This window comes from Salvia miltiorrhiza, chromosome 3, assembly GCF_028751815.1.
Source record: "Salvia miltiorrhiza cultivar Shanhuang (shh) chromosome 3, IMPLAD_Smil_shh, whole genome shotgun sequence".
Taxonomy (NCBI): domain Eukaryota; kingdom Viridiplantae; phylum Streptophyta; class Magnoliopsida; order Lamiales; family Lamiaceae; genus Salvia; species Salvia miltiorrhiza.
The window spans coordinates 60,508,230-60,528,694 of NC_080389.1; the positions used below are offsets into that span (position 1 = coordinate 60,508,230).

Below are 20,465 nucleotides of genomic sequence, written 5' to 3' on the forward strand. Positions count from 1 at the left end.
ATGCATCTTGAAAAATGGTGATGGAAATATAAAGATGTTACCCAAATTAAGTGACCATCAGATAATGGCAGGGCTTTATGACAGCTGGCATCAAATGAAATTGCATGAAATAGGGAGAGTTTCCAAAATCATATCTGTAATTAATTGCATGACTATGACTGACAATGACATCATATGAAATTTGCATGACTCCAAAATCAATGAGAACGATGAGAGAGAGGCAAACGAGAGAGAAGAAGGAGGTCAGGAGAGAGTGAAGGCATCCAACTACCCAATATTTCCTCTCATTCTTCATAATACACTTTCCTCTCACCGCTTTACCATTTCTTTTTTCGAATTCTCCGGCCGTCACATTCTCAAAACCGCCACCGCCTCCGACGCAACAGCGGACAAGCCGCCGCCGTGACTTCACCCATTCCGCGTTCAAACTCGCGCCGATTCAGCCGTGGGGACTCTCCCAAATACATTCGGCAGGTATCTCTCTCTAAATCTAATTTTCAAATTCATGACCATCTATTATAAAAATTAATATGTAAAGGAATATATATAGAGAATATATTTTGAGTTTGAGTTTATGATTAGTAAAATTACTGTTTTATGTGACAATTACTGAAGTTTGGATTTGAGCTTGAGTTTGCGAAGGATAAATGCTTATAAGAAGTTGGGATTTTAGTATTCAACTTAAAAAAAAAAAAAAAAACATTATTTTGTGAAATAGTCGGATCCCCCTAAGCAGAATGAGATTCAATGTATATGTGTGTATTTAAATGAACTAGTTTTGAAGCAATCTGCTCGCATTTTTGTTTTCCCTACGCAATTGGTTAACAACCCTATTTTTAACGGCTTTCATATTTTATTAATATTCGTGTTTATAGATTTTATCACTATCAGCATAGATGAATAAATAATAGTATAAAGAAAAGCACGAGAAACGTACAGATCTGCGAAGAGATTTAAGGTATATAGGTATCTCAAATCTCAAATATGTCCATATATGCAAGCATAATTGAAGAATATTAAAAAATTCATTGTGACTTGTGAGGCTTTGGAATGACTGTTGCAACAGCTGCATATGTTTTCCAGAGTAAATAGAAAGCTCCAAGAGTCAAAGCCAATTTAGCATACTTATACATTATAAAGTTTTGTTCTCACATAACCCAACTAAAACCATTAACTTTGCACCTTGTTTGGCATGTTTCTGGTCTCGTCCAAGAGGCTATCCAGATAAGAGAAACTTGATAGTTCATTTTAACCACAAACTCCATAAAACTATACTCACCAACAATAATGAGCTTTTTCGCACTGTCAACTCTTCTTTAAGTTTCGACCACGGCCACCTTCTTATTTTGGTTACGTATTTTTTTCTCTTATAAAATATAATTTTGCTTTTTTAGAAATTTAAGTCTTTTCAAAATTTGTATTAAGGATATAAACAGTGGTCGAGGTCAACGTGTTAGAGGTCAAAGTAGCCGTAGTGATGGTGGTCAAATAGGTCAAAGTAAGCGTAATAGTGGTCGTCGAGATCAAACAACATATAGGAATGTGGAAATAAGGTACCATTTAATGAAGATATATTTGAGACAAATCAACGATTGTGACTGTTTGCCAGTATACGTAGATGTAGATGATGAGAACAAGTCTCTTATTGTGATCCAATCTTGCCACACGTTTCATAAAATAAACCACGATAAGTTTCTGTCGACCATCTTGACTCACGAGTATGGTATGAGGCATAACACACTTTATCAGTTGATATATACGGTCTATTCAAAGACGTATGTACATAATGTAATGCCACTTATCATGCAATACTATTTCATCTAATAATTGGCAATATCCTTTCAATTATAAGTATCTCCATGAGACCTATTGATTCATCAAGGCATTATCAAATTCATCATTTATTTGCACCAGATGGACTTATCATTTTTTTTTCCCACTTAACTTAGAGCATAATTTCGTCGTTCATGAAAATAAGTTGAAACTTTATCGACTTACGTTTTGTGACTGTTCATCCCATAATAAAACTAACGAATTTGTTATTCTTATTAACGTGTGAATAATCATCAGAAACTTTGATGGCTCCAACACACTAGCAAGAAGAACAAGTCATTGTTTTATTCGGAGGTGAACAAGTCACAAAACGTAAGCCGACAAAGTTTCAATTTATTTTCATGAACGACGAAGTTATGCTCTAAGTTAAGTGAAGAAAGTGATAAGTTCATCAACAACAAATAAATTATGAATTTGATAACACTCTTGATAAATTAATAGGTCTTATAGAGATATTTATAATTGAATGATATTGTCAATTATGAGATGGAATAGTATTGCATTAAAAGTGGCATTACATGTACATACGTCTTTAAATAGACGGTGTACATATTATAGAGTGTGTTATGTCTCCTACCATTCTCGTGAGTGAAGATCGTTGGCAAAAACTTATCGTGATTTATTTTATGAGACTCGTGACGAGGCTAGATCATAGTTTGAGACTCGTTCTCATCGCCTGCATTTACGTACACCGGCAAGTAGTCTCACTCGTTGATTTGTCCTTCAAATGTAGCTTCATTAAATTGGTAACTAATTTTCGTATACCTATATGCTGTTGTATCTCGACCACTACGGCTACTTTGACCTACTCGACCACCACCACTGCAGCTACTTTGACCTCTAGCACGTTCACCTCGACCACTACTTATATACTAAATACAAATTTTAAAAAGACTTATATTTCTTAAAAAAGTAAAATTATGTTTTATAAGATAACAAAATACGTACCAGAGATAGAAAGGTGGTAGTGGACGAACCTTGGCGAAGGGTTGGTAGTGCGAGAAAGCATGTTATTGGTCAGTGAATATGATTTTAGTGAGTTTGTGGTTAAAATGGAATGTCATGTTTCTTTTATATGAGTAGCTTTCTGTATGAGATCATAAATATGGCAAATGAGTTGCTAGTTGATGGCTTTAGTTGGGGTGCAAGAATAGAACTTGATAATATATAAGTAGGCTGAATTGATGATGATCAACGATATTCATCAATTGAATTCGACTGCAAGTAAGATTTAGTCGAAATATGGCGTCACATTTGCTCCAACACTCGCATAAGTACTTGCCTCAGGTATTTTACTTTATTTTGTGTGTGTGATAAAATTTGAAATAATATCCAATGTGTATAATATCCAATGTGTTTTTATATTATTATTAATGAAGCACTATTACTCTTTTAGCCAAAGTTCCCTTTCGTTTCTCCTCCTTGTATCAATGAATTATAATACATAACATTAACTTGGAAATAGATGGAAACTACACAAGAAATAGGAAAATGCTTTATACCATCTAATTAATTACAAAGAATTTTGTGAAGATGAAAATCCTCAATAATACATAGTGTGAGAAGGTTCTATAACTAGTTTAGCTTAATATCTTCTTCTATTTTCCTTCATGTAACATAAAAAATAACTAGTATATATATCTAAGATGCTACAAAAAGAATAACTAGAAAACAAATTAAAAATAGGACATCCCTACACTCATATAATCAATAATGCTGGTAATGTCTAGCTTGACTAATCTTTCTTTTTCTTCTTCTTCTTCGGAGTAAAACATTAGTAGATGGTGCTGTAAAAGCGAGTGAGCTGAGACGAAAGGAGCTTCACTACGAGATATTCAGGTAACATGAATCTTCTAAAATTTGCTTCTTATCTTATGCTGTTATAAAGCAACCTCTTATTCTCATCTCAGAAAATAGGCTTCTCATCTGCGTAAAGTAAGCAATTTTCATGGCCATGTTGTATGATTGTTCATTGCGAGTATAACTTAGGCGATTAACTCAAGGCAAATATTAAGGCTACAATTATGTAAAACTTCCACAACAAGGTCAGGTGTAAACTGTAAATTGAGTTTCTCCAGATTTCTTGTATAGGATGATAAAAGTTGGTGAACTCTTGTGAATCTGCAGGGTACAATTTTACTGAATATAACCATTTCATTGTACAGATTCAAACCTTCATGAAATTCATTTTGCAGATAAAGTGTTGCATCGTATTCATGTACGTGGAGACCAAGACATTTCCATATTCTTTCGCCTCTTGGGAAAATACCAAACGTCTTAGAAACTTGATTTCTACGTATATGTGCGCTAATAAGGATTCAGTATATGTTTTGATCAGGCCTGTACCTGAGGACATGCTCAACATGCTGCCGCATAGGGTTCCAATTTTTTATTTTTTTTATATAGTATATATATAAAGATTATTTTGTATATATGTTACTATATTATTGTTGTTTCGTCAATATAAAAGAAAATTATAAGGGCCCATTTTCTAATTTTTGCTTAGGGTGCTTTTGATCAAATACATTCCTCTTCATTATATCAAGTATCTCCATTGCGTCTGCAATGCTTCAAACATCAGAGTTTCAAGTGAGACATCTTCCCTGCTATACAAAAACTCTTTAGCCTTATACCGTTAACTTGAGACGGGAAACTCAAGTTTGATCAAAATAGAGAAAGAAATATAAAGTGCAATTTATTTGCATGTGTTGTCTGCGAGAATCTACATCTAACTGGAGTTTATCGAAGCTTTAATAATAATAATAATAATAATAATAATAATAATAATAATAATAATAATAATAATAATAATAATAATAATAATAATAATAATAATAATAATAATAATAATAATAATAATAATAAGAAGAAGAAGAAGAAGAAGAAGAGCATACGCATGTCGTATGGTAAATTAAGAAGAACCCACCCTCCTCACAAGTCGGAGATTCATCCCAACAAACGCATTAAAAAATTCACAAGCATTTCTAGCTAGACGGTGTGCCCACGTCGAGTATAACGGACGCAAACCTCATTCAAACAAGCCCGAATGTGACGACAAAATAAACGGCAATAAAAGTAACATAAACGGTTGGTATTGTATAGTACTCCATCCGTCCCATAATAAGTGTCTACTTTTTTTTGGATTGTCCTATAACAAGTGTCTACTTTCTAAAAAAAGAAGGTGAGTTGAACAAATTTTTACTTTTTATCTTTTAATCATCTCCACCTAAATTCTATTCGCGATCTCACCAAATAAAAGGGAACTCTATTACTTTTTATCTTTTTACTCTTTAATTATAGCCATCTAAATTCTTTTGCCCAAAAAAAAGTGGACACTTGTTATGGGACGGATGGAGTATTATATTTTTGAAAAATTATATGCTTCAACTAGTAAAATGAGATAAAAATATAGAATAATTAAAGTAAGCTAGTCGAATAAAACATTGTGAACAATAAATAGAGAAAAACAACAATTAATTAACCGATTATTATTCTTAGTATAATTAAATAATTATTTTAAATATCTAATATTGAATTAGTAGTTGTATTATTAAATTGCAGCTTTTATTAGGGGGAAAAAAGAAAGAAAAAAAGAGAAAGAACCCTTGAATTAGTAGTTATACAAAAGAAAATAAAACCACAATCATTACTTGAGAGTATGTATCGAAAAATCTATTTTTTTTACAATAACTTGGAAATGCGATATTCAGTCATTGATCCATCGTCTCCGCAATGGTTTAAAAATATGAATAAAAAATCCGGAACTCAATGATTACAAATAAAAATGTATGGTCAAATTTCAATTTATATATGCAAATTAACGCAAGCAGTAAATATACAAAAACTTCCGTGAAATCGATTTTATGGTGAAATCGGCTTCACAATGACACTATTTCGACATACAAATAATATTTAAAATATTAAAGTATTATTTGTATGTCAAAATAGTGTCATATATTGTGAAGCCGATTTCACCATAAGATCGATTTAAAAGGAGACCACCTCGAGTAAATATGAAACAGCCATGCAATTGTACGCAGAGAGCTTTCACAAAATGAAAGTATAGATTCTCAAAATATCATAAAAATCAAATGGAATCTGATCATGTGCTTCTCCTAAAATAAAATATAAAATAAAACACAAAACTCACGCTCAAATTCAATTGAAAGAAACCCCAATTTCTTTTACAGTATAAATTAAAAGCGTCACTTACACATTTAAATTATGGCCTAACAGATCAATTCTAACCACTATCTATATATATCAATGTTTATTTGTTTAATATCTAAACCAAAAACAGAAAAAATTCAACTACCTCTCTAATAAATAATTTTTTCTTTTTATCAATTGAACAGATCCTCTCACCACCTACTGCATCTTCCCACCCATTAAAAATTTAAAAGTCAAATATATTGTCAACTTGTAATCTTCAAATGCAAGTTCACTTCTCCTTTTTAACTCCATGTTTTTTTTATGGGGTATTATTGATTAAAATCACAATCTTTATTTGAAATGGAGAGTTGACTTTGTGGAATATCGCAGATGGCCGCCTGCATTGATTTTCTATTTGATTCAACCTTAAATATTCATTATTTTTCTGTCTGATTTTTAATCATTTGAATTTCTAGAACAAATCATATACCATATCTCAATAGATACAAGTCAACTAATGCCAAAATAAAAAAAATAAAAAAATAAATGGAGTTACCCTAATATATGCTACACAGTTTTCGTTGCGGTTTAAATATATTTGTCAAGTATTTTTATCTTAGTTTTGGGTAATTACGTGTGTAGACAATTGCTGCTTGATATGAACAAATTTATCCTCCAACCATTATATTGGAGAATCAAATCACCACAAACTTTCTTTTCTTCATTTATTTATTTGTAAATCTATTATAAATGTAGCCTACGTAGAGTGAGATAAAGGCGTAAAAGATTGGAAAATTGTGTCGACCACTAAATACATATCAAGATCAAAAATAATTTGTTCAACACTAGTGTGAGAGTATTTTTTTTGTTTTCGTTTTGTCAGCAAAATAATCATGTCTGCAAATATGTTAGGGGAAAATGTCATAAACATTTAAAATGTTAAGAAAGTCGTTTGAGTTTGAATGATGTCAATACCTTTTTTGGGTCAAATTAAAAATATAAACCTCGACAAGATGAATAATGATCGGAGATGGAAATTAATGACTAATTTGGTACATTAAACATCATAAATTTCCCATCAATTTCAAATGGGGTTCTATATATAGTGGTAAGAAATAGTATGATAAAGAGTTTAATTTTTTTCGTGAAGACAATATTAAATTTGATGGGTTTTTTTAGGTAAAAATTATTAAATTATATTTGAAGGTTAAAATGTGTCGAGTTAAGAGTTAAAATAATTTAGTAGCAAGCATTAATGTAATGTACATTAACTGCGAACTAGTTAGTAGTTACTATATTGAGTTTACTTTGTTTGGAGACTTTGGACATATAAAAAAATATCATTAAACAAAGAAATATTTTTATAATTTAAGCTATAATGCTAAACACGCATGAGATTCCCATTTCCACTTGCATTAGTTGCAATTGACATCATTAAGAAATATATAGATTTAAATATATATATAGATTATTGGATGCCAATTGGCCTAGGTCAACGAGTTTTATTTGCTTTTAAAGGTCCTTTAAAAAATGAAGGATTTAAAATGGTCAAAAGTTTGGCACTTGAATACTTTGAAATTTGGGCATAGAAAACTACTATATATAATGAGAAATAGTTGTGTGTATCCGATTTATTTATTTTTATTTATCCTGCTTTTGGAAAAGTAAAGCGTGTAGTTACTTTAACGTTGGATCCCAGTTGTCTCAATTAATTAAACGAGTATTAGTTTAATTGGATTTTGAATTATTGAGCACAATAAGTCTTCTAGATATTTTTGCAGAAACCCTAATTTGTGGAATTAATTCCTTGCACGTATTTTATGCCATTGAATTTGTTGTCTCTGGTCCATTCAATATTTTTAGGTGTTTGATTCTGGGTGTATAATGTCAACATATTTGACTATTAATTCATTCTATTTGACTAATAATATAAGGATGAAAACAATTTCACAATAAATATTATGTATGTCGTTAGACGGTCTTAGAATTTAATTAAACAAGGCTGTATATATATAAATATGCAATTTCTTATATATTTGATTGGAAATTAAGTTGTCGAGCATCATAGAAAATGCTAGAAGGGAAGTGATGTAAGTATTAATTAATCACGAGGCTTGTGAATTTTAATAATCAACATTTTTGATATATATCATGTAAATAATTTATTTTTGAGAAATAAATTTATTTGAAATAACTGAAAAGGGGCTGGAAAGAAGTTTTAAGCTCGAAACCTAGGACGAAAACCGCGAGTCGCAGTCAAGTCACAAGGTCAAGCCAAACTCCCACGTTTTACTTTTTTATAATTCCTTTTAGTTATATTAATATACTCATCTAGGGAAAATTATTATTATTATTATTATTATTATTATTATTATTATTATTATTATTATTATTATTATTATTATTATTATTATTATTATAGTTTACGGCTGATAGACTAGCTATCATTAATCAAAATTATATGATCTAGATCTTAAAATTATTTGTTTGCATTAGGAATTTGGTTTTGTATGCAATATGATATTGGACCCATTATCTTGTTATTGGATTTTCTACTAGCTATCCATGTTCTTCGTGAGAATTATCATTGGTTCGAGTTTCTTTTTGACGATTTGTGGGAAGTTTTTGAGAATGTTAGGAAGTACGTGGTTTTCGATTCGTGGCAAACAAGACTGCATATGAGCTAGCTAGATTGATTAATACTAGTAATTTTCAGGATGTAATGATATGGAAGCATGACTTCTCGATATTATTCATTCTGACATGAATTATGCTTTTTCATTCCAAAAACATATTTGATTGCATATAATTATTTATTAGGATGTTTTTGAGAGGCAAACCGAAACAAATATAAATATCTAGATCGTATTTGAGAGGCAAACCGAAACAAATATATTTGCTCACATATATAGATCGCATTTCAAACATTAAATAAAGATAACAAACTATGTAAATAAAGGAAAACATTAATTTACCTTGGGTAAAAATTAAAAATCCAGCGATGAGTCGATGACCGACCTCCTCTCATTAAATGAATAATTACTAATAAATTCGTACTTAAAAAATATATTGACTTGCTATGAAATTGAAAGCCACAAACGCATTAGTGCACTGCACGTGGCAACAATCCACAGGTAGTACGAAATTGATATTTTCAAGAGTAAACGAAATCGTAGTCAACTCCTGGGAGATCATCTCGGCCGTTGATGCGACCTCGGTTAATCCGACGGCCGATGATCAACTACGGGTTAGTGTAGGTTTTCTAGGTGATGCAAAAGTTGGTCAACCATTTCCCATGTGATTTGCTCTAATTTCTAGTCAGCCTTTTTTAATGCTAATTATTTTTTTTAGTTGTCAATATATCGCGATCGCGATGCTTTTTGTCTATATCGTCGTTGAAAATGGTTTTAAATTGTGATTAAGTAACCTAGAATGTTCCTCTAATTCTTTTCAGCCCATGGACTTGTCAGAATTTACATAATTGGCCCACTTTGCCGTTGCGATTCAATTCAAACTTTTACTAACTGGATTGTGTTGGTCAAAGGGCACCGGTTTGATCGAGAATTCGTGATCGATGTGATGTAATTTGTTGGACCAAACGGTTCATTTTCAAAGTTACGGTTAAACTAAAATATTGATGTGATTAATTATTTGTAATTTTTTTATTCAAAAAATAAAAGTTATTTGTAAATTTTGTGGAACGTGTGTGCATTTTTGTATAGTTTGAGCTTTTGGTGGTTTGTGTTTTGATTTTTGATTAAATTTGTATAATATGTACTTAGGGTGCGTTTTCTTTGATCGTAAAATTTTTATTGAAAATTGATGGATAAGAAAATATGAGAATTTTTTTCCCCTATTGTATGTTTATTGGAGATGAAACGATGAAAAATGTTAGAAAATATTTTTACAGAACTAACCAAAGATAATATCATCCAATATTGAAAAAAAAAACTGAAGGATAATGAGCTGCTCAAAAAAATATTCCACTCTGCTCGGAAAAAAATTTATATCATACTCTCTCCGTCATAATTTTTAGTATCAATATTTTTATTTTTGAATGTCCCACATTTTTCTATTCATCTCTATTTTTAATCAAAGTAGGTGAGACTTTTACTCCACTTCAATTATTTTAACATTCACATAAAATGTGTGACTCTTATTCCACTTACAATACATTCAATCATTTTATTAAAATTCATGTAATTTTCAATTAAATACTAAGATTAAAACAAAAAGTATAATAAATATATATAAATATATTTTTTTTTATTTCATTATCCATCGAAATACAGGCTAGAAATATAGGAAACCATTTTAGAACCCCAAATAGTAGGTGGTGTTGCTATGTGACAATCACGTAGTAGACTATAAATATAATAAATTTACTAGACCAATTTAGTGGTATATTTTGGCGCCAATTTATAATAAGATGGTTTTGGTCTTACGGGCGGCCGTGAGAAAATTGGTATTTGGAAAACGATTTACCAATTATTTATTTACTAACAAGATTTCCATGCACATAAATTTAAAAAAAAAAGAAAAAAAAAGAAAGATTTTCCATGCAAATGTCGGGATAGTGCACACATATTTTAATATATCCTATTACACACCTTAATATAATAATTATAAGTAATTAGTTAAAATTCATATGTGACCGGCGCTATGCGAAAATTTGCATGAGAGATTTTATGTTGTTTTACTGGGGCAGGGGAGTGGGAAATTTATTCTTTTTCTTTATTACAAAATACTTCATTCGTCATATAAAACATAAGTTTTAGAATAGAGTGACATGAGTTTGATAATTGTTATTGAGTAATCTCTAAGTTTAAAAAAAAAAAAAAACAACTTAAGAGGTAGTGTCTAAGTAGATAAATGAAGTTTATGTGTTGAATTAAAATGGTGAAATATATGTGGTATAATGTATAAATTAGTTGATATATTGAGTTGAGCGTATAGATTTATTGTGGGATATATAGTGCATATAAATATAATAAGATTATTTTTTATAAACATCCCAAATTGAAAACTTATGATTATTTTTTTTCAGGATGAAGGGAGTACTTGTTTTTTAATCGATTGTCCAACAACTAAACTTGTACCCATAAAAATAAAAATACAATTTATATAAACAATTCTAATAATTTACGCAATAATCAAGCAGTATAAATTAGGTCATGATTATATAAATGAAAATAGAATATATGAATTGGTGTTGGAACCGAAGTTTTTGTATTACAAAAGAATATATACTTGGTGTATCAACTTTACTACTTGATCAAACCTTTATTAATTTGAATGAATTGCTCTTAACTTGATGAAACACGATCATAAAGATTGGTTGGCGAGTGTGTTCTTCTCCAAACTCTCTGCATGCAATAACCAAGGATTAATTCGCTATAGAGATGTTTGATTTGATTGATAAGTTATAGTTAATAAAATAATTTATTTTAATTAGATATTTTATTTGTATGATTTAATCTGTGATAGATAATTCACTCTGCACTTTAATCATCAAATTTAGTGATTATTTGATCAACTCAAAGTTGAATGAATTATTTAAACATTTATATCACTCTTATCTATCATATCCAACAAATCAAACATTCCCTCTTATGGAATATTCTTGTAAGTCTATCACAAAAAATATGGATGAACTTTTCTCTCTCTCTTTAAGTCTATTCTTTCTATTTTTTCACTTTATATAAAAACGAGTTTTACCCTTTCTTCATCCTCATTTTTCATCCTAAGAGGAATAATATTATCATGAGCTATCGATTGATAATATTATCTCCTTGTGAAATTCTTTTTTCCATAACAAATTAAGAAAAATAAATGAGTTATTTGAAAGATTTCGTCCTTAATATTTTCATGATAAATTTACAATTAAAGAGAACGAGAACCCGTCCTTAAAAGAAATACTATTTTTTTTTGCAAAACACACACATGCATACTACTTTAACATACAAATTTAATTAAGGGTTGGAATTTAAAGTACCCACTCTTATAATCTATCTTACAAAACTACCCACACTACCCAAAAGCAAAAGTGATGGTGATAGGCATGCTTGGTTTTTGTAAAAGTTCTTACACAAGTGTGCATTTATTATTTGAAAATTTGAAAAAAATTTGAAAAAAATGATTGTGTAAGATAGGTAGTTAATATATACTGTAGGTTGAAAATTTGAAAAAATTTGGGAACGTTTGTGTGTTAAAAATATTATTACGAAGGTAAAAAAAATTCACGATTATGTGTATTATGAAGGAAAAAATTATTTTGAAGCGAATGGCGTAACTAGCCGCCAGATAATAATTAAGTGTATTGTGAGTGGAGAAATATTCGCACCTAAAATATATTGATAATTAATAATGATAAATAAATACAGTGAGAGTAACAAGTTGCAGGCATTGTGATTGGAAGGAGACCCATCAAGTAATTATAGTGAGAACCACAGTATTTTCTTAAGATGCTTTATTGAGAAACACTATTGTGTACTGAACCTCTATAAAATTAACTTCTTTAATGCAATTTGAAAATTATTATATACTCCAAAAGAAGTTTATAAGAACTTAAAAAAAAATAAAAAATCAATTTGTAGATACAGTATCTTCGCTTAAAGTTCGACCTTGTCATAAAAGAATTATTTTATATGAATCTCGTTATTATATTAATAATGCTATTTGCAAAAAGAAAAGAAAAGTATGGTGATTTATAAGTAAATTTTAAACTCGGCTGTCGCTTGTAGTTAGCTAGGTACCATTTAAGAAGCAATAAAATGGATTTATGATCCTCCAGCCAACGGCAAGCTGAATAATTACTCTCTAACAACTAAATCTTAATCAAGATTACCATAATCGGCTTCACATTTAATTAGCCACAGCTACATCACAAACCCAATCATATCCCTACTTCGTCTTATTCTCACCAACTCTTCTCTCTTCACGAGAAATTCAATCATTGCGCACCCTATGCAAATCGCGATCCCACCCCACCAAAACCCGATAATATCAAACCAACCCCAAACCCCTCCACCCTCAAAATCGCTGCCGAGGATGTACTCCGCGGAATAAAGGTTGTACGATGTACTGGAGGGAGCACAATGCGACTGGCATCATCAATTCCCAGATTTTCCGCCAAGTGGGCCCCACAGCCCTTCCCCACTTTTAAACAGAAAATAGGCCAGTAATTTGTCTTTTATCCCCCACCACATTGAAGTTTTCAATCATGAAATCTCGGCCGTTGGATCGAAATCAGAAACTTTGACTCGGACCGGGGTGACCGGGTGCCCCGGTCACGTTCTCCTCTCATATATTTCCCCCTTTCCCATTCACAATTTCACATCTCCCTCATTCTCATCCCGACTCAAATTCTTCACTGATGAGGCTGCAGTGAAATACGATTTCCTCAGAGCTTCTGTGAATTTCTAGTGAGAGAAAAAATGGCAGTGGAATTGCTTGGATACACCAGCCTCAACGAGCAAATGGCGATTCAGGAAGCGGCATCGGCCGGTTTGAAGTCTATGGAGCATTTGATTCGAGCGGTTTCTCACCAGCAGCACCAGATGCAGCAGCAGCACCAGCAGCAGCTTGACTGCCGAGAGATCACCGATTTCACCGTTTCAAAGTTTAAGAAGGTAATCACGATTCTCAACCGGACCGGCCACGCCAGGTTCCGCCGCGCGCCTATTCAGCCACAGCCTCAGCTTCAGATTCAGTCGTCGCCGCGGACTCCGGTTCAGCGTCAGGAGTTGACTCCTGCACCGATTCAGCCGCGGAATCCGGCTCAACCTCTGAGCCTGTTCTCCCTCTCTCCGGCGCCCCCCGCGCCTCAAGCTCCTGCGGCGTCTCAGCCGTTGACGCTTGATTTCACGAAGCCTAGTGCCTGTATGGGGAAGGACGGCGGTGAAGTGATTGGAAAGGACGGACTCAGTCTTTCAGCCGCAGTGTCGACATCGGGTAACTCGTCGTCGACGTTTGTGTCGTCGATTACAGGTGAAGGCAGCGTGTCCAACGGAAAAGGCGGATCTCCATCGATGTTTCTAGCACCGGCTGCTCCACCGATCTCCGCCTCCAAACCTCCTCTCTCCGGGAAGAGGTGCCGGGAGCATAACCACTCAGATAACATTTCCGGCAAAACATCGGGTTCCAGCCGATGCCACTGCAAAAAGAGGTGTGTGTCTGCGTGTGTGTTGTTATTAGTCTAAATATTGCTTGTGTAAATCTGACTGTGATTTAGCCTCTGCTTCTAGTTTTATATCAAAAGTTTTTGAGCAAATTCAACAGAATAATTCTCTTAAATGTCAAAATCAACTAAAATTCCAGAAATACGAACCATAAAAGCATTTTCACACCAATTTTGCCCTCGATGCTCCATCGTTACTCTTATCTAAACAAATTTTATGTCAATTTGCAGGAAATCTAAGGTAAAAAGAGTAATTAGAGTTCCGGCGGTTAGCTCAAAAGTTGCAGACATCCCACCGGACGAGTACTCTTGGAGAAAGTACGGGCAGAAGCCGATCAAGGGCTCGCCATACCCAAGGTACAACCGTGCACCATCACTAATCACCGTCCGATTAAACCGAATCGCACGAATCAACGACCAGATTCGCTAATTATTTATTTCTGCTTTGATTTTCAGGGGTTACTACAAATGCAGTACAGTGAGGGGATGCCCGGCGAGGAAGCATGTGGAGAGGGCGACCGATGATCCATCGATGCTGATGGTGACCTACGAGGGGGAGCATCGGCACACGCAAGGTGCGATGCAGGAGATCTCAGCCGCTGGTGCCCCTGCGCAGTTAGTGGTGTTTGAATCGTCGTGAGAAAAGCTGAAAAAGCTTCAGGCAAAAAAGGGGGGGCTCTTTTTGTAATTTCGAGATAGTTGGAGGTGCTGCTGAGAAAAGAGAGAGTAGGGTGCCATTGGGGGGCTTTCATGTAAATTTGGTAGGAGTAGTGGTAGAAAAAAAAAGGAAAAAAAAATGTTTAATTTGGGGTTGAAATGGATTAAATTTTTTATTGGATTTTATTTTTCTTATCTTTTTCTTTTAATTATTATTATTATTATTCCAAATTGTTGCTTAGGATTCTTGTGTTTGAGATTCGCGAGGAAAAAGTTTATCGATCGAGGAACCGAATAAGGAATTAAAAAAAGAGCTCTTTACAGAAAGTCAAAAAGATTGAGCGATTTGAAAAAAGTGTCGGAATTTGGAAACAGCTGCACATCAGGATATAGTTTAGCTCGATGTGTTGCTTTCTTTGACCGGCATAGTATAGAACAATAAAACACACACACACACACATTTCTATATAATTATAATAGAGAAATATTCTCGCCCTCCCACGAAAAAATGACACAGTTTTTTTTTTGGTCTGTTTCACGAAACATGACACGTTTCTAAAAATGGCAAAAAAAATTATCTTTTATTCATATTTTTACTTTTTCACATATCACACTTAACACATAAAATACCAATTTTCTTAATTCTCGGGCCGAAAAGAAGTGTGTCATGCTTCATGAGACGGAAGGAGATAATATCTATGTATATGGTCGTATAAGTATGATCTCCCTAAAGCTAATTGGAGTTCTAATTTATTTATCTTGATCTTCTTATTTATATTGGAGTTTGACTTGTAAAACAATACGTATGAGCTTTATTTATTGCATATGGTGATATGACTAATTTTATATTTTTGTATCATGATATGTGACGTTCAGTTAGGTCGAGAAATAAAATACTAGTAGTACTAACTATTGAAAGTTTAGGTCTACGCTTAAAGTGAGTTGGGTTTGACTTTGTGGAGGAAATTTAAAATAGTCCATACTCCACGGTAAGGAAATATTTCAAGAAATTTGATTACTTCGTTAAAAGAGAAACGATAAATTCTTAATGTGGAATTACAGTGTTATTTTGCTAAGCTGCCGTATAGCTTTAGAGGTGAAGGGCCATTTTTCCAAACAGTATTATTTGAATGATTTTGATTATAAAGTTGCCACAGATTATTCAGTAAAATAAGTCATATTTAACGAGTCATATTCAGTAAAACGATAAATTCTTAATGTGGAATTACAGTATTAGTTTGGTTCTATTGATATTTTAATTAGAACTAGCATTTGCACCCGTGCAATGCACGGGAAAACATTTTTAATTTTTATATTTATATAAAATTAATACTAATTCAATTATTATACTTATAAATATAATAAAAAATTTATTTTAATTGAATATATTCGAATTGAATATTGAAAAAATAAAAAAGAATTCACAATTATAAAATTTGATATTGAAAAACACAAAAAAGTTAAAAAAAAATATATTAATTAAAAATTTTCAAAAAAGATGAGAGAGGAGAGAGAAATTTATAAAACTTTAATATTTAAACAAATTTAAATTTTACATTTTAAATCAAATATTTTCATAAAATATATTAAAGCTCTTATCTTGATCTTTAATTTGATATGCATATTAAATATTTTATAATTAATTGAATTTCACAATTTTGGAAAAGAAATATAACAACAAATAAGAAGTTAAAGAAAATGAAAATAAAAAGAAAAATACATAGTTTAAACATAAACCTTCAATTTTATTATAACTACAAAATTGCCACTCAATTTTGAAATTGATTGCAAATTGAAAACTCCATTTTTAATCTAGTATACATAATGAATAAATTAATAAATTATACGAAAAAAACTAATAAAATCGACCAACAAATGTATCCATTTGATATGATGAAAATCTTGCCGTTTCCAGAATTCAAATACAAACAAAAATGTTTGTTCATATAAATTATTATTCATCAAAATTATTAACTTATTCACGAAATTTGATACTACAAATTTTCAATTCTCAACACATTTAACATTATTTTTCTCTGTGTATATGTACGTGTGTGTCATTGATTGCTGACTTTGGATGCAAAAGTGAAGAATTTTCCATCTCTTTCAGGCCTTTCATTTTGGGCAATTTATTAAATTAGAACCCCACAAATATGAGGTGCAGTTGAATCACAAGGTAGATTTGTGGTGTGAATCAAACCTACGAACTACTTCACAACTAAGTATTTAATGAGAAAGAATGACAAAATGCTGAGAACAAATGAAACCACAATGTCAACACATGCATGTGGATGTGAGGTTCACATATTTAGTTTAGTCCACTTTTTGTTTACCATTTTATTCCCTATTTTATTTCCATAATATATGCAGTAAGTATTGTCTAGTAGTGATTAGTGAAGTTTCTAAACATCAAATGTCTCAAATTTGTGTGATGTGTGTTTGCTTAGCAATAAAATGATTAATACATAGATCAAAAATCTCGAATTCGAGTTTACTATCACATGAATAAAAATATCTCAATTTTAAATTTCACTGTATTCAAAGTCATCACACTTTAACCTTTTTAAAAAAGATAATTTACATCTCTGACATAATTTATAGCATATTGCACAGAATTCGATTTACATAGTGCGCATCTCAAATAGCGACCACAAATTACCATGATAGTAAACAAATGATATGTGTGGCTTGGTGGGACCTTCTCTGAAAAAGATTTGTTTATTACTTTAATTAAATTTCACATCAATTAAAATATGGGGACCGATTTTGTGTTTATAAGTGCATATCACATTTCTTCTAATAAAATCTTTGTGTTAAACAAAAATTAATTTGAAATCCTGGGTGGGTGGCTCCTACTTAGGATGTTAGGTTGTACCTAATAATATCGTACTTACAATTTATTACAACTTGAAAAACAAATGTGCAAAATATAGAAAAATATCTAAATAATTAGCTAACCTCTAGAAGGCTTGTTGACTTATAGTTTTCTGAAAAATTAAATCAATTTCCCAAACAAAAACGTGATTTTTGTGTTGATGCAACTTATAAATTGACTGGTCTAACTTGGACCCGTTCCCGCGCGTATGAAAATAAAAAATAAAACAATTTTGTAAGAATTAGTATTATTTTTTGAGAATACACTGCGAAATTAAGACAATGAAGCGCAACTTAATTAGTAAGACGCTTTCCCTCGAACTAATAGATCGGAGGTTCGAGTCAACAAAGGAAAAAATGAGAAATCACTATTGATCCTCTTAAAAAAAAAATATACACTGCGAAATTAATACGAAACGAAAGTGTTATTAAGAAAATAAAAGAAAAGAATAAAACAAGCTTTGACCTACCGACATACATCATTATTTATTTCTAGTGAAATCCACATGCTCTATTTTGTTTTGTTTTATTTTTTTTTCACGTATTCCCTTTGTAAGCGTTAGTTAATAAAGAGAAACGATTATATGTATGGATAAAATAATTTCAGATTGCATAAACAATGGGCTTCGTTGACTGAATCATCAAAAGGGCCGGGCTTTATTACTTTTGGGCTTGGACCGGTTAGATTAATTTTGGGCTTAATCCACTTTTATTGCTATAAGACAATTGGATTAGCTCTCAAATCTAAGCTCGTTACTTATGGGCTTAACATGCTATTGAAAAACAAAAAAAAAGTAATCTGATTCAATCCTAACTGCTTCTTTTTATCGAACTCGAAAATAATTTAATTTGGATATAATATGCTAATTTAACCTTTTTAATGATGACCAATCATAAGTCGATCTAAGATAGTCGACTAAAAAGCTTGTACTTTGTAGCCACAATCAAGTTCAGGTGATTAATTTCAAAATGATCAAACTCTAATCATTTCAAAATGTCATAAGCATCTCTAGAAACACTAAATCTAACAAAGCACGTAATAATAATAATTGTGGCATGACCAGATGAGTATTCAATCCGTCCCATTGAAAATGACACACTATTTTTAGACATAAAAATTAAAAAAATATGTATATTAATTAAAAGTTATAAACTTTACTTTTTTAAGGGTTAATATTTGTCATTTATAAAATATGGTATTTATAGCGGAACAATCTAAAACATATTACAAATTTACAATCCATTTTTAATGGGATGAAGCAAGTAGTTTATTCTATTCTTCCCAGTTTCCAAGGATAACGTCATTATTTCAAAATAATAATAAAAAAAAAGCACTGTTTGAAAATTTATATTTATTTTATAGTATTAAAAAGGATTTTTTAATTGAAAATTCATTTTAAATTTAATAACCAATCAACATCTTTTAATTAGTAAAAATGTTAAAATAAATTCGAATGTCCTATGTAAAGCCCACGTCGATCCGGTTTGCTGATTCAGTAAAATCTAAAAATTTTATTAGCTAAAAACAAATAAAGACTAGATTAGTATAAAAATGAATTTACTTCCTTCGTCCCACTATAAGTTAGACCCTTTTGATAGACACGAGAATTAAGAAATGTGTATTTTATGTGTAATGATAAAGTGAAAAGGCGTTTAAAGGATAAAACTTTACCCAAAAGAGAAAGAATCTCGTTATGGTGGGACACCAAAAATAGAAAGAGTCTCACTGATAGTGAGACAGATGAGGTAATATATTGAGACATTTACAGAGTGAGAGCCAATAGCTATGGGTATTTTATGATATTTGGTCTATATAATGAATTTTATATACTGGAGTAGTATCATCAAATGAACTTGTGAATAAATTTCGTTTTCAAATTTTCTAACGAATAATTTAATGGTAAACTGTATATTTATAAGACTGACAATTTTAAGTTTGAAAATAATTTTTTTTTGAAGGAAAACGGAACATCATATTAAATCATGGCGCGCAATATCTGAGAGCCAGATAGGAAAATCCGACTTCCAGGTAGTTACACCAGAAGACCAAGCAGCGAAATTCGCCAAACAGTGAGCGGCTCTATTAGCCTCACGAAGCATATGACAAAACTCAACAACAGCAAACCTCTTAGCATGAGAGAAAACATCAAACAACTCATCGCTAAGAGACTCCAAACCTCTAAACCTCTCAACAACAACATGAACAGCAAGAATAGAATCAGTAAAGACCAGAACCGGGAACAAAGCATTCTCCATACAAAAGCCCACACCAAGCAAAAGTGCATGAAGCTCCCCCATCAAAATGGTCTCTGTCCTGCCAACCTTATGCGCTGCAGCTGCCACAATCTGCCCAAGATGATCACGAACAAGAAAGCCAACTCCAGTCGCTCCCTCGTGAGGGTGAATAGAGACATCAACGTCGAGTCTCAAAAGACCGGGCCTCGGCGGAGTCCATCTCTTATCACCCTCTTTCGGCAAAAGTTGCAGTTGGGAGTTAACTCGAACTCGAGCCTCCTGGAAAGAAAAAAGAAAGCTACTGCAGCCTTCAATGAGTTCAAGGTCACGGCAAAAGTTATTCTCATGTTTCTTGTTGCACAACCAATTCCACACCCACCATAAGCAAATGCAGAAATCATCAAACTTCTCCCTGCCCACCTTTAAAAGAACCACACGACAAATGTCTTCAAGAGTGAGCATATGAAAGCTCTTAAACAAACTCCACCACATGGTCTGTTTCCAAGCGAAACGAACCCGAGCACAGAAAAGGAGA

General features: G+C 32.0%; 1 protein-coding gene and 1 long non-coding RNA gene across 3 annotated transcripts; both read left to right on the plus strand.

Moving 5' to 3' along the window:
- Nucleotides 1-4,328, plus strand: LOC131015050 (uncharacterized). 2 transcript variants are annotated; one of them, XR_009098447.1, is made up of 3 exons: nucleotides 1-474; nucleotides 2,071-3,672; nucleotides 4,029-4,328. It is a non-coding gene; the product is annotated as an uncharacterized LOC131015050 (long non-coding RNA). The 2 variants fall into 2 exon arrangements; XR_009098446.1 differs by having other exon boundaries at nucleotides 1-3,672.
- An 8,856-nt stretch (nucleotides 4,329-13,184) lies between these two features.
- LOC131015051 (probable WRKY transcription factor 17) lies at nucleotides 13,185-15,016 on the plus strand. Its single transcript, XM_057943247.1, has 3 exons — nucleotides 13,185-14,152; nucleotides 14,396-14,521; nucleotides 14,621-15,016. The coding sequence occupies exons 1-3, from the start codon at nucleotides 13,422-13,424 to the stop codon at nucleotides 14,802-14,804; spliced, it is 1,041 nt and encodes a 346-aa protein (XP_057799230.1). The 5' UTR covers nucleotides 13,185-13,421; the 3' UTR covers nucleotides 14,805-15,016.
- The last annotated feature ends 5,449 nt before the right edge of the window (nucleotides 15,017-20,465 follow it).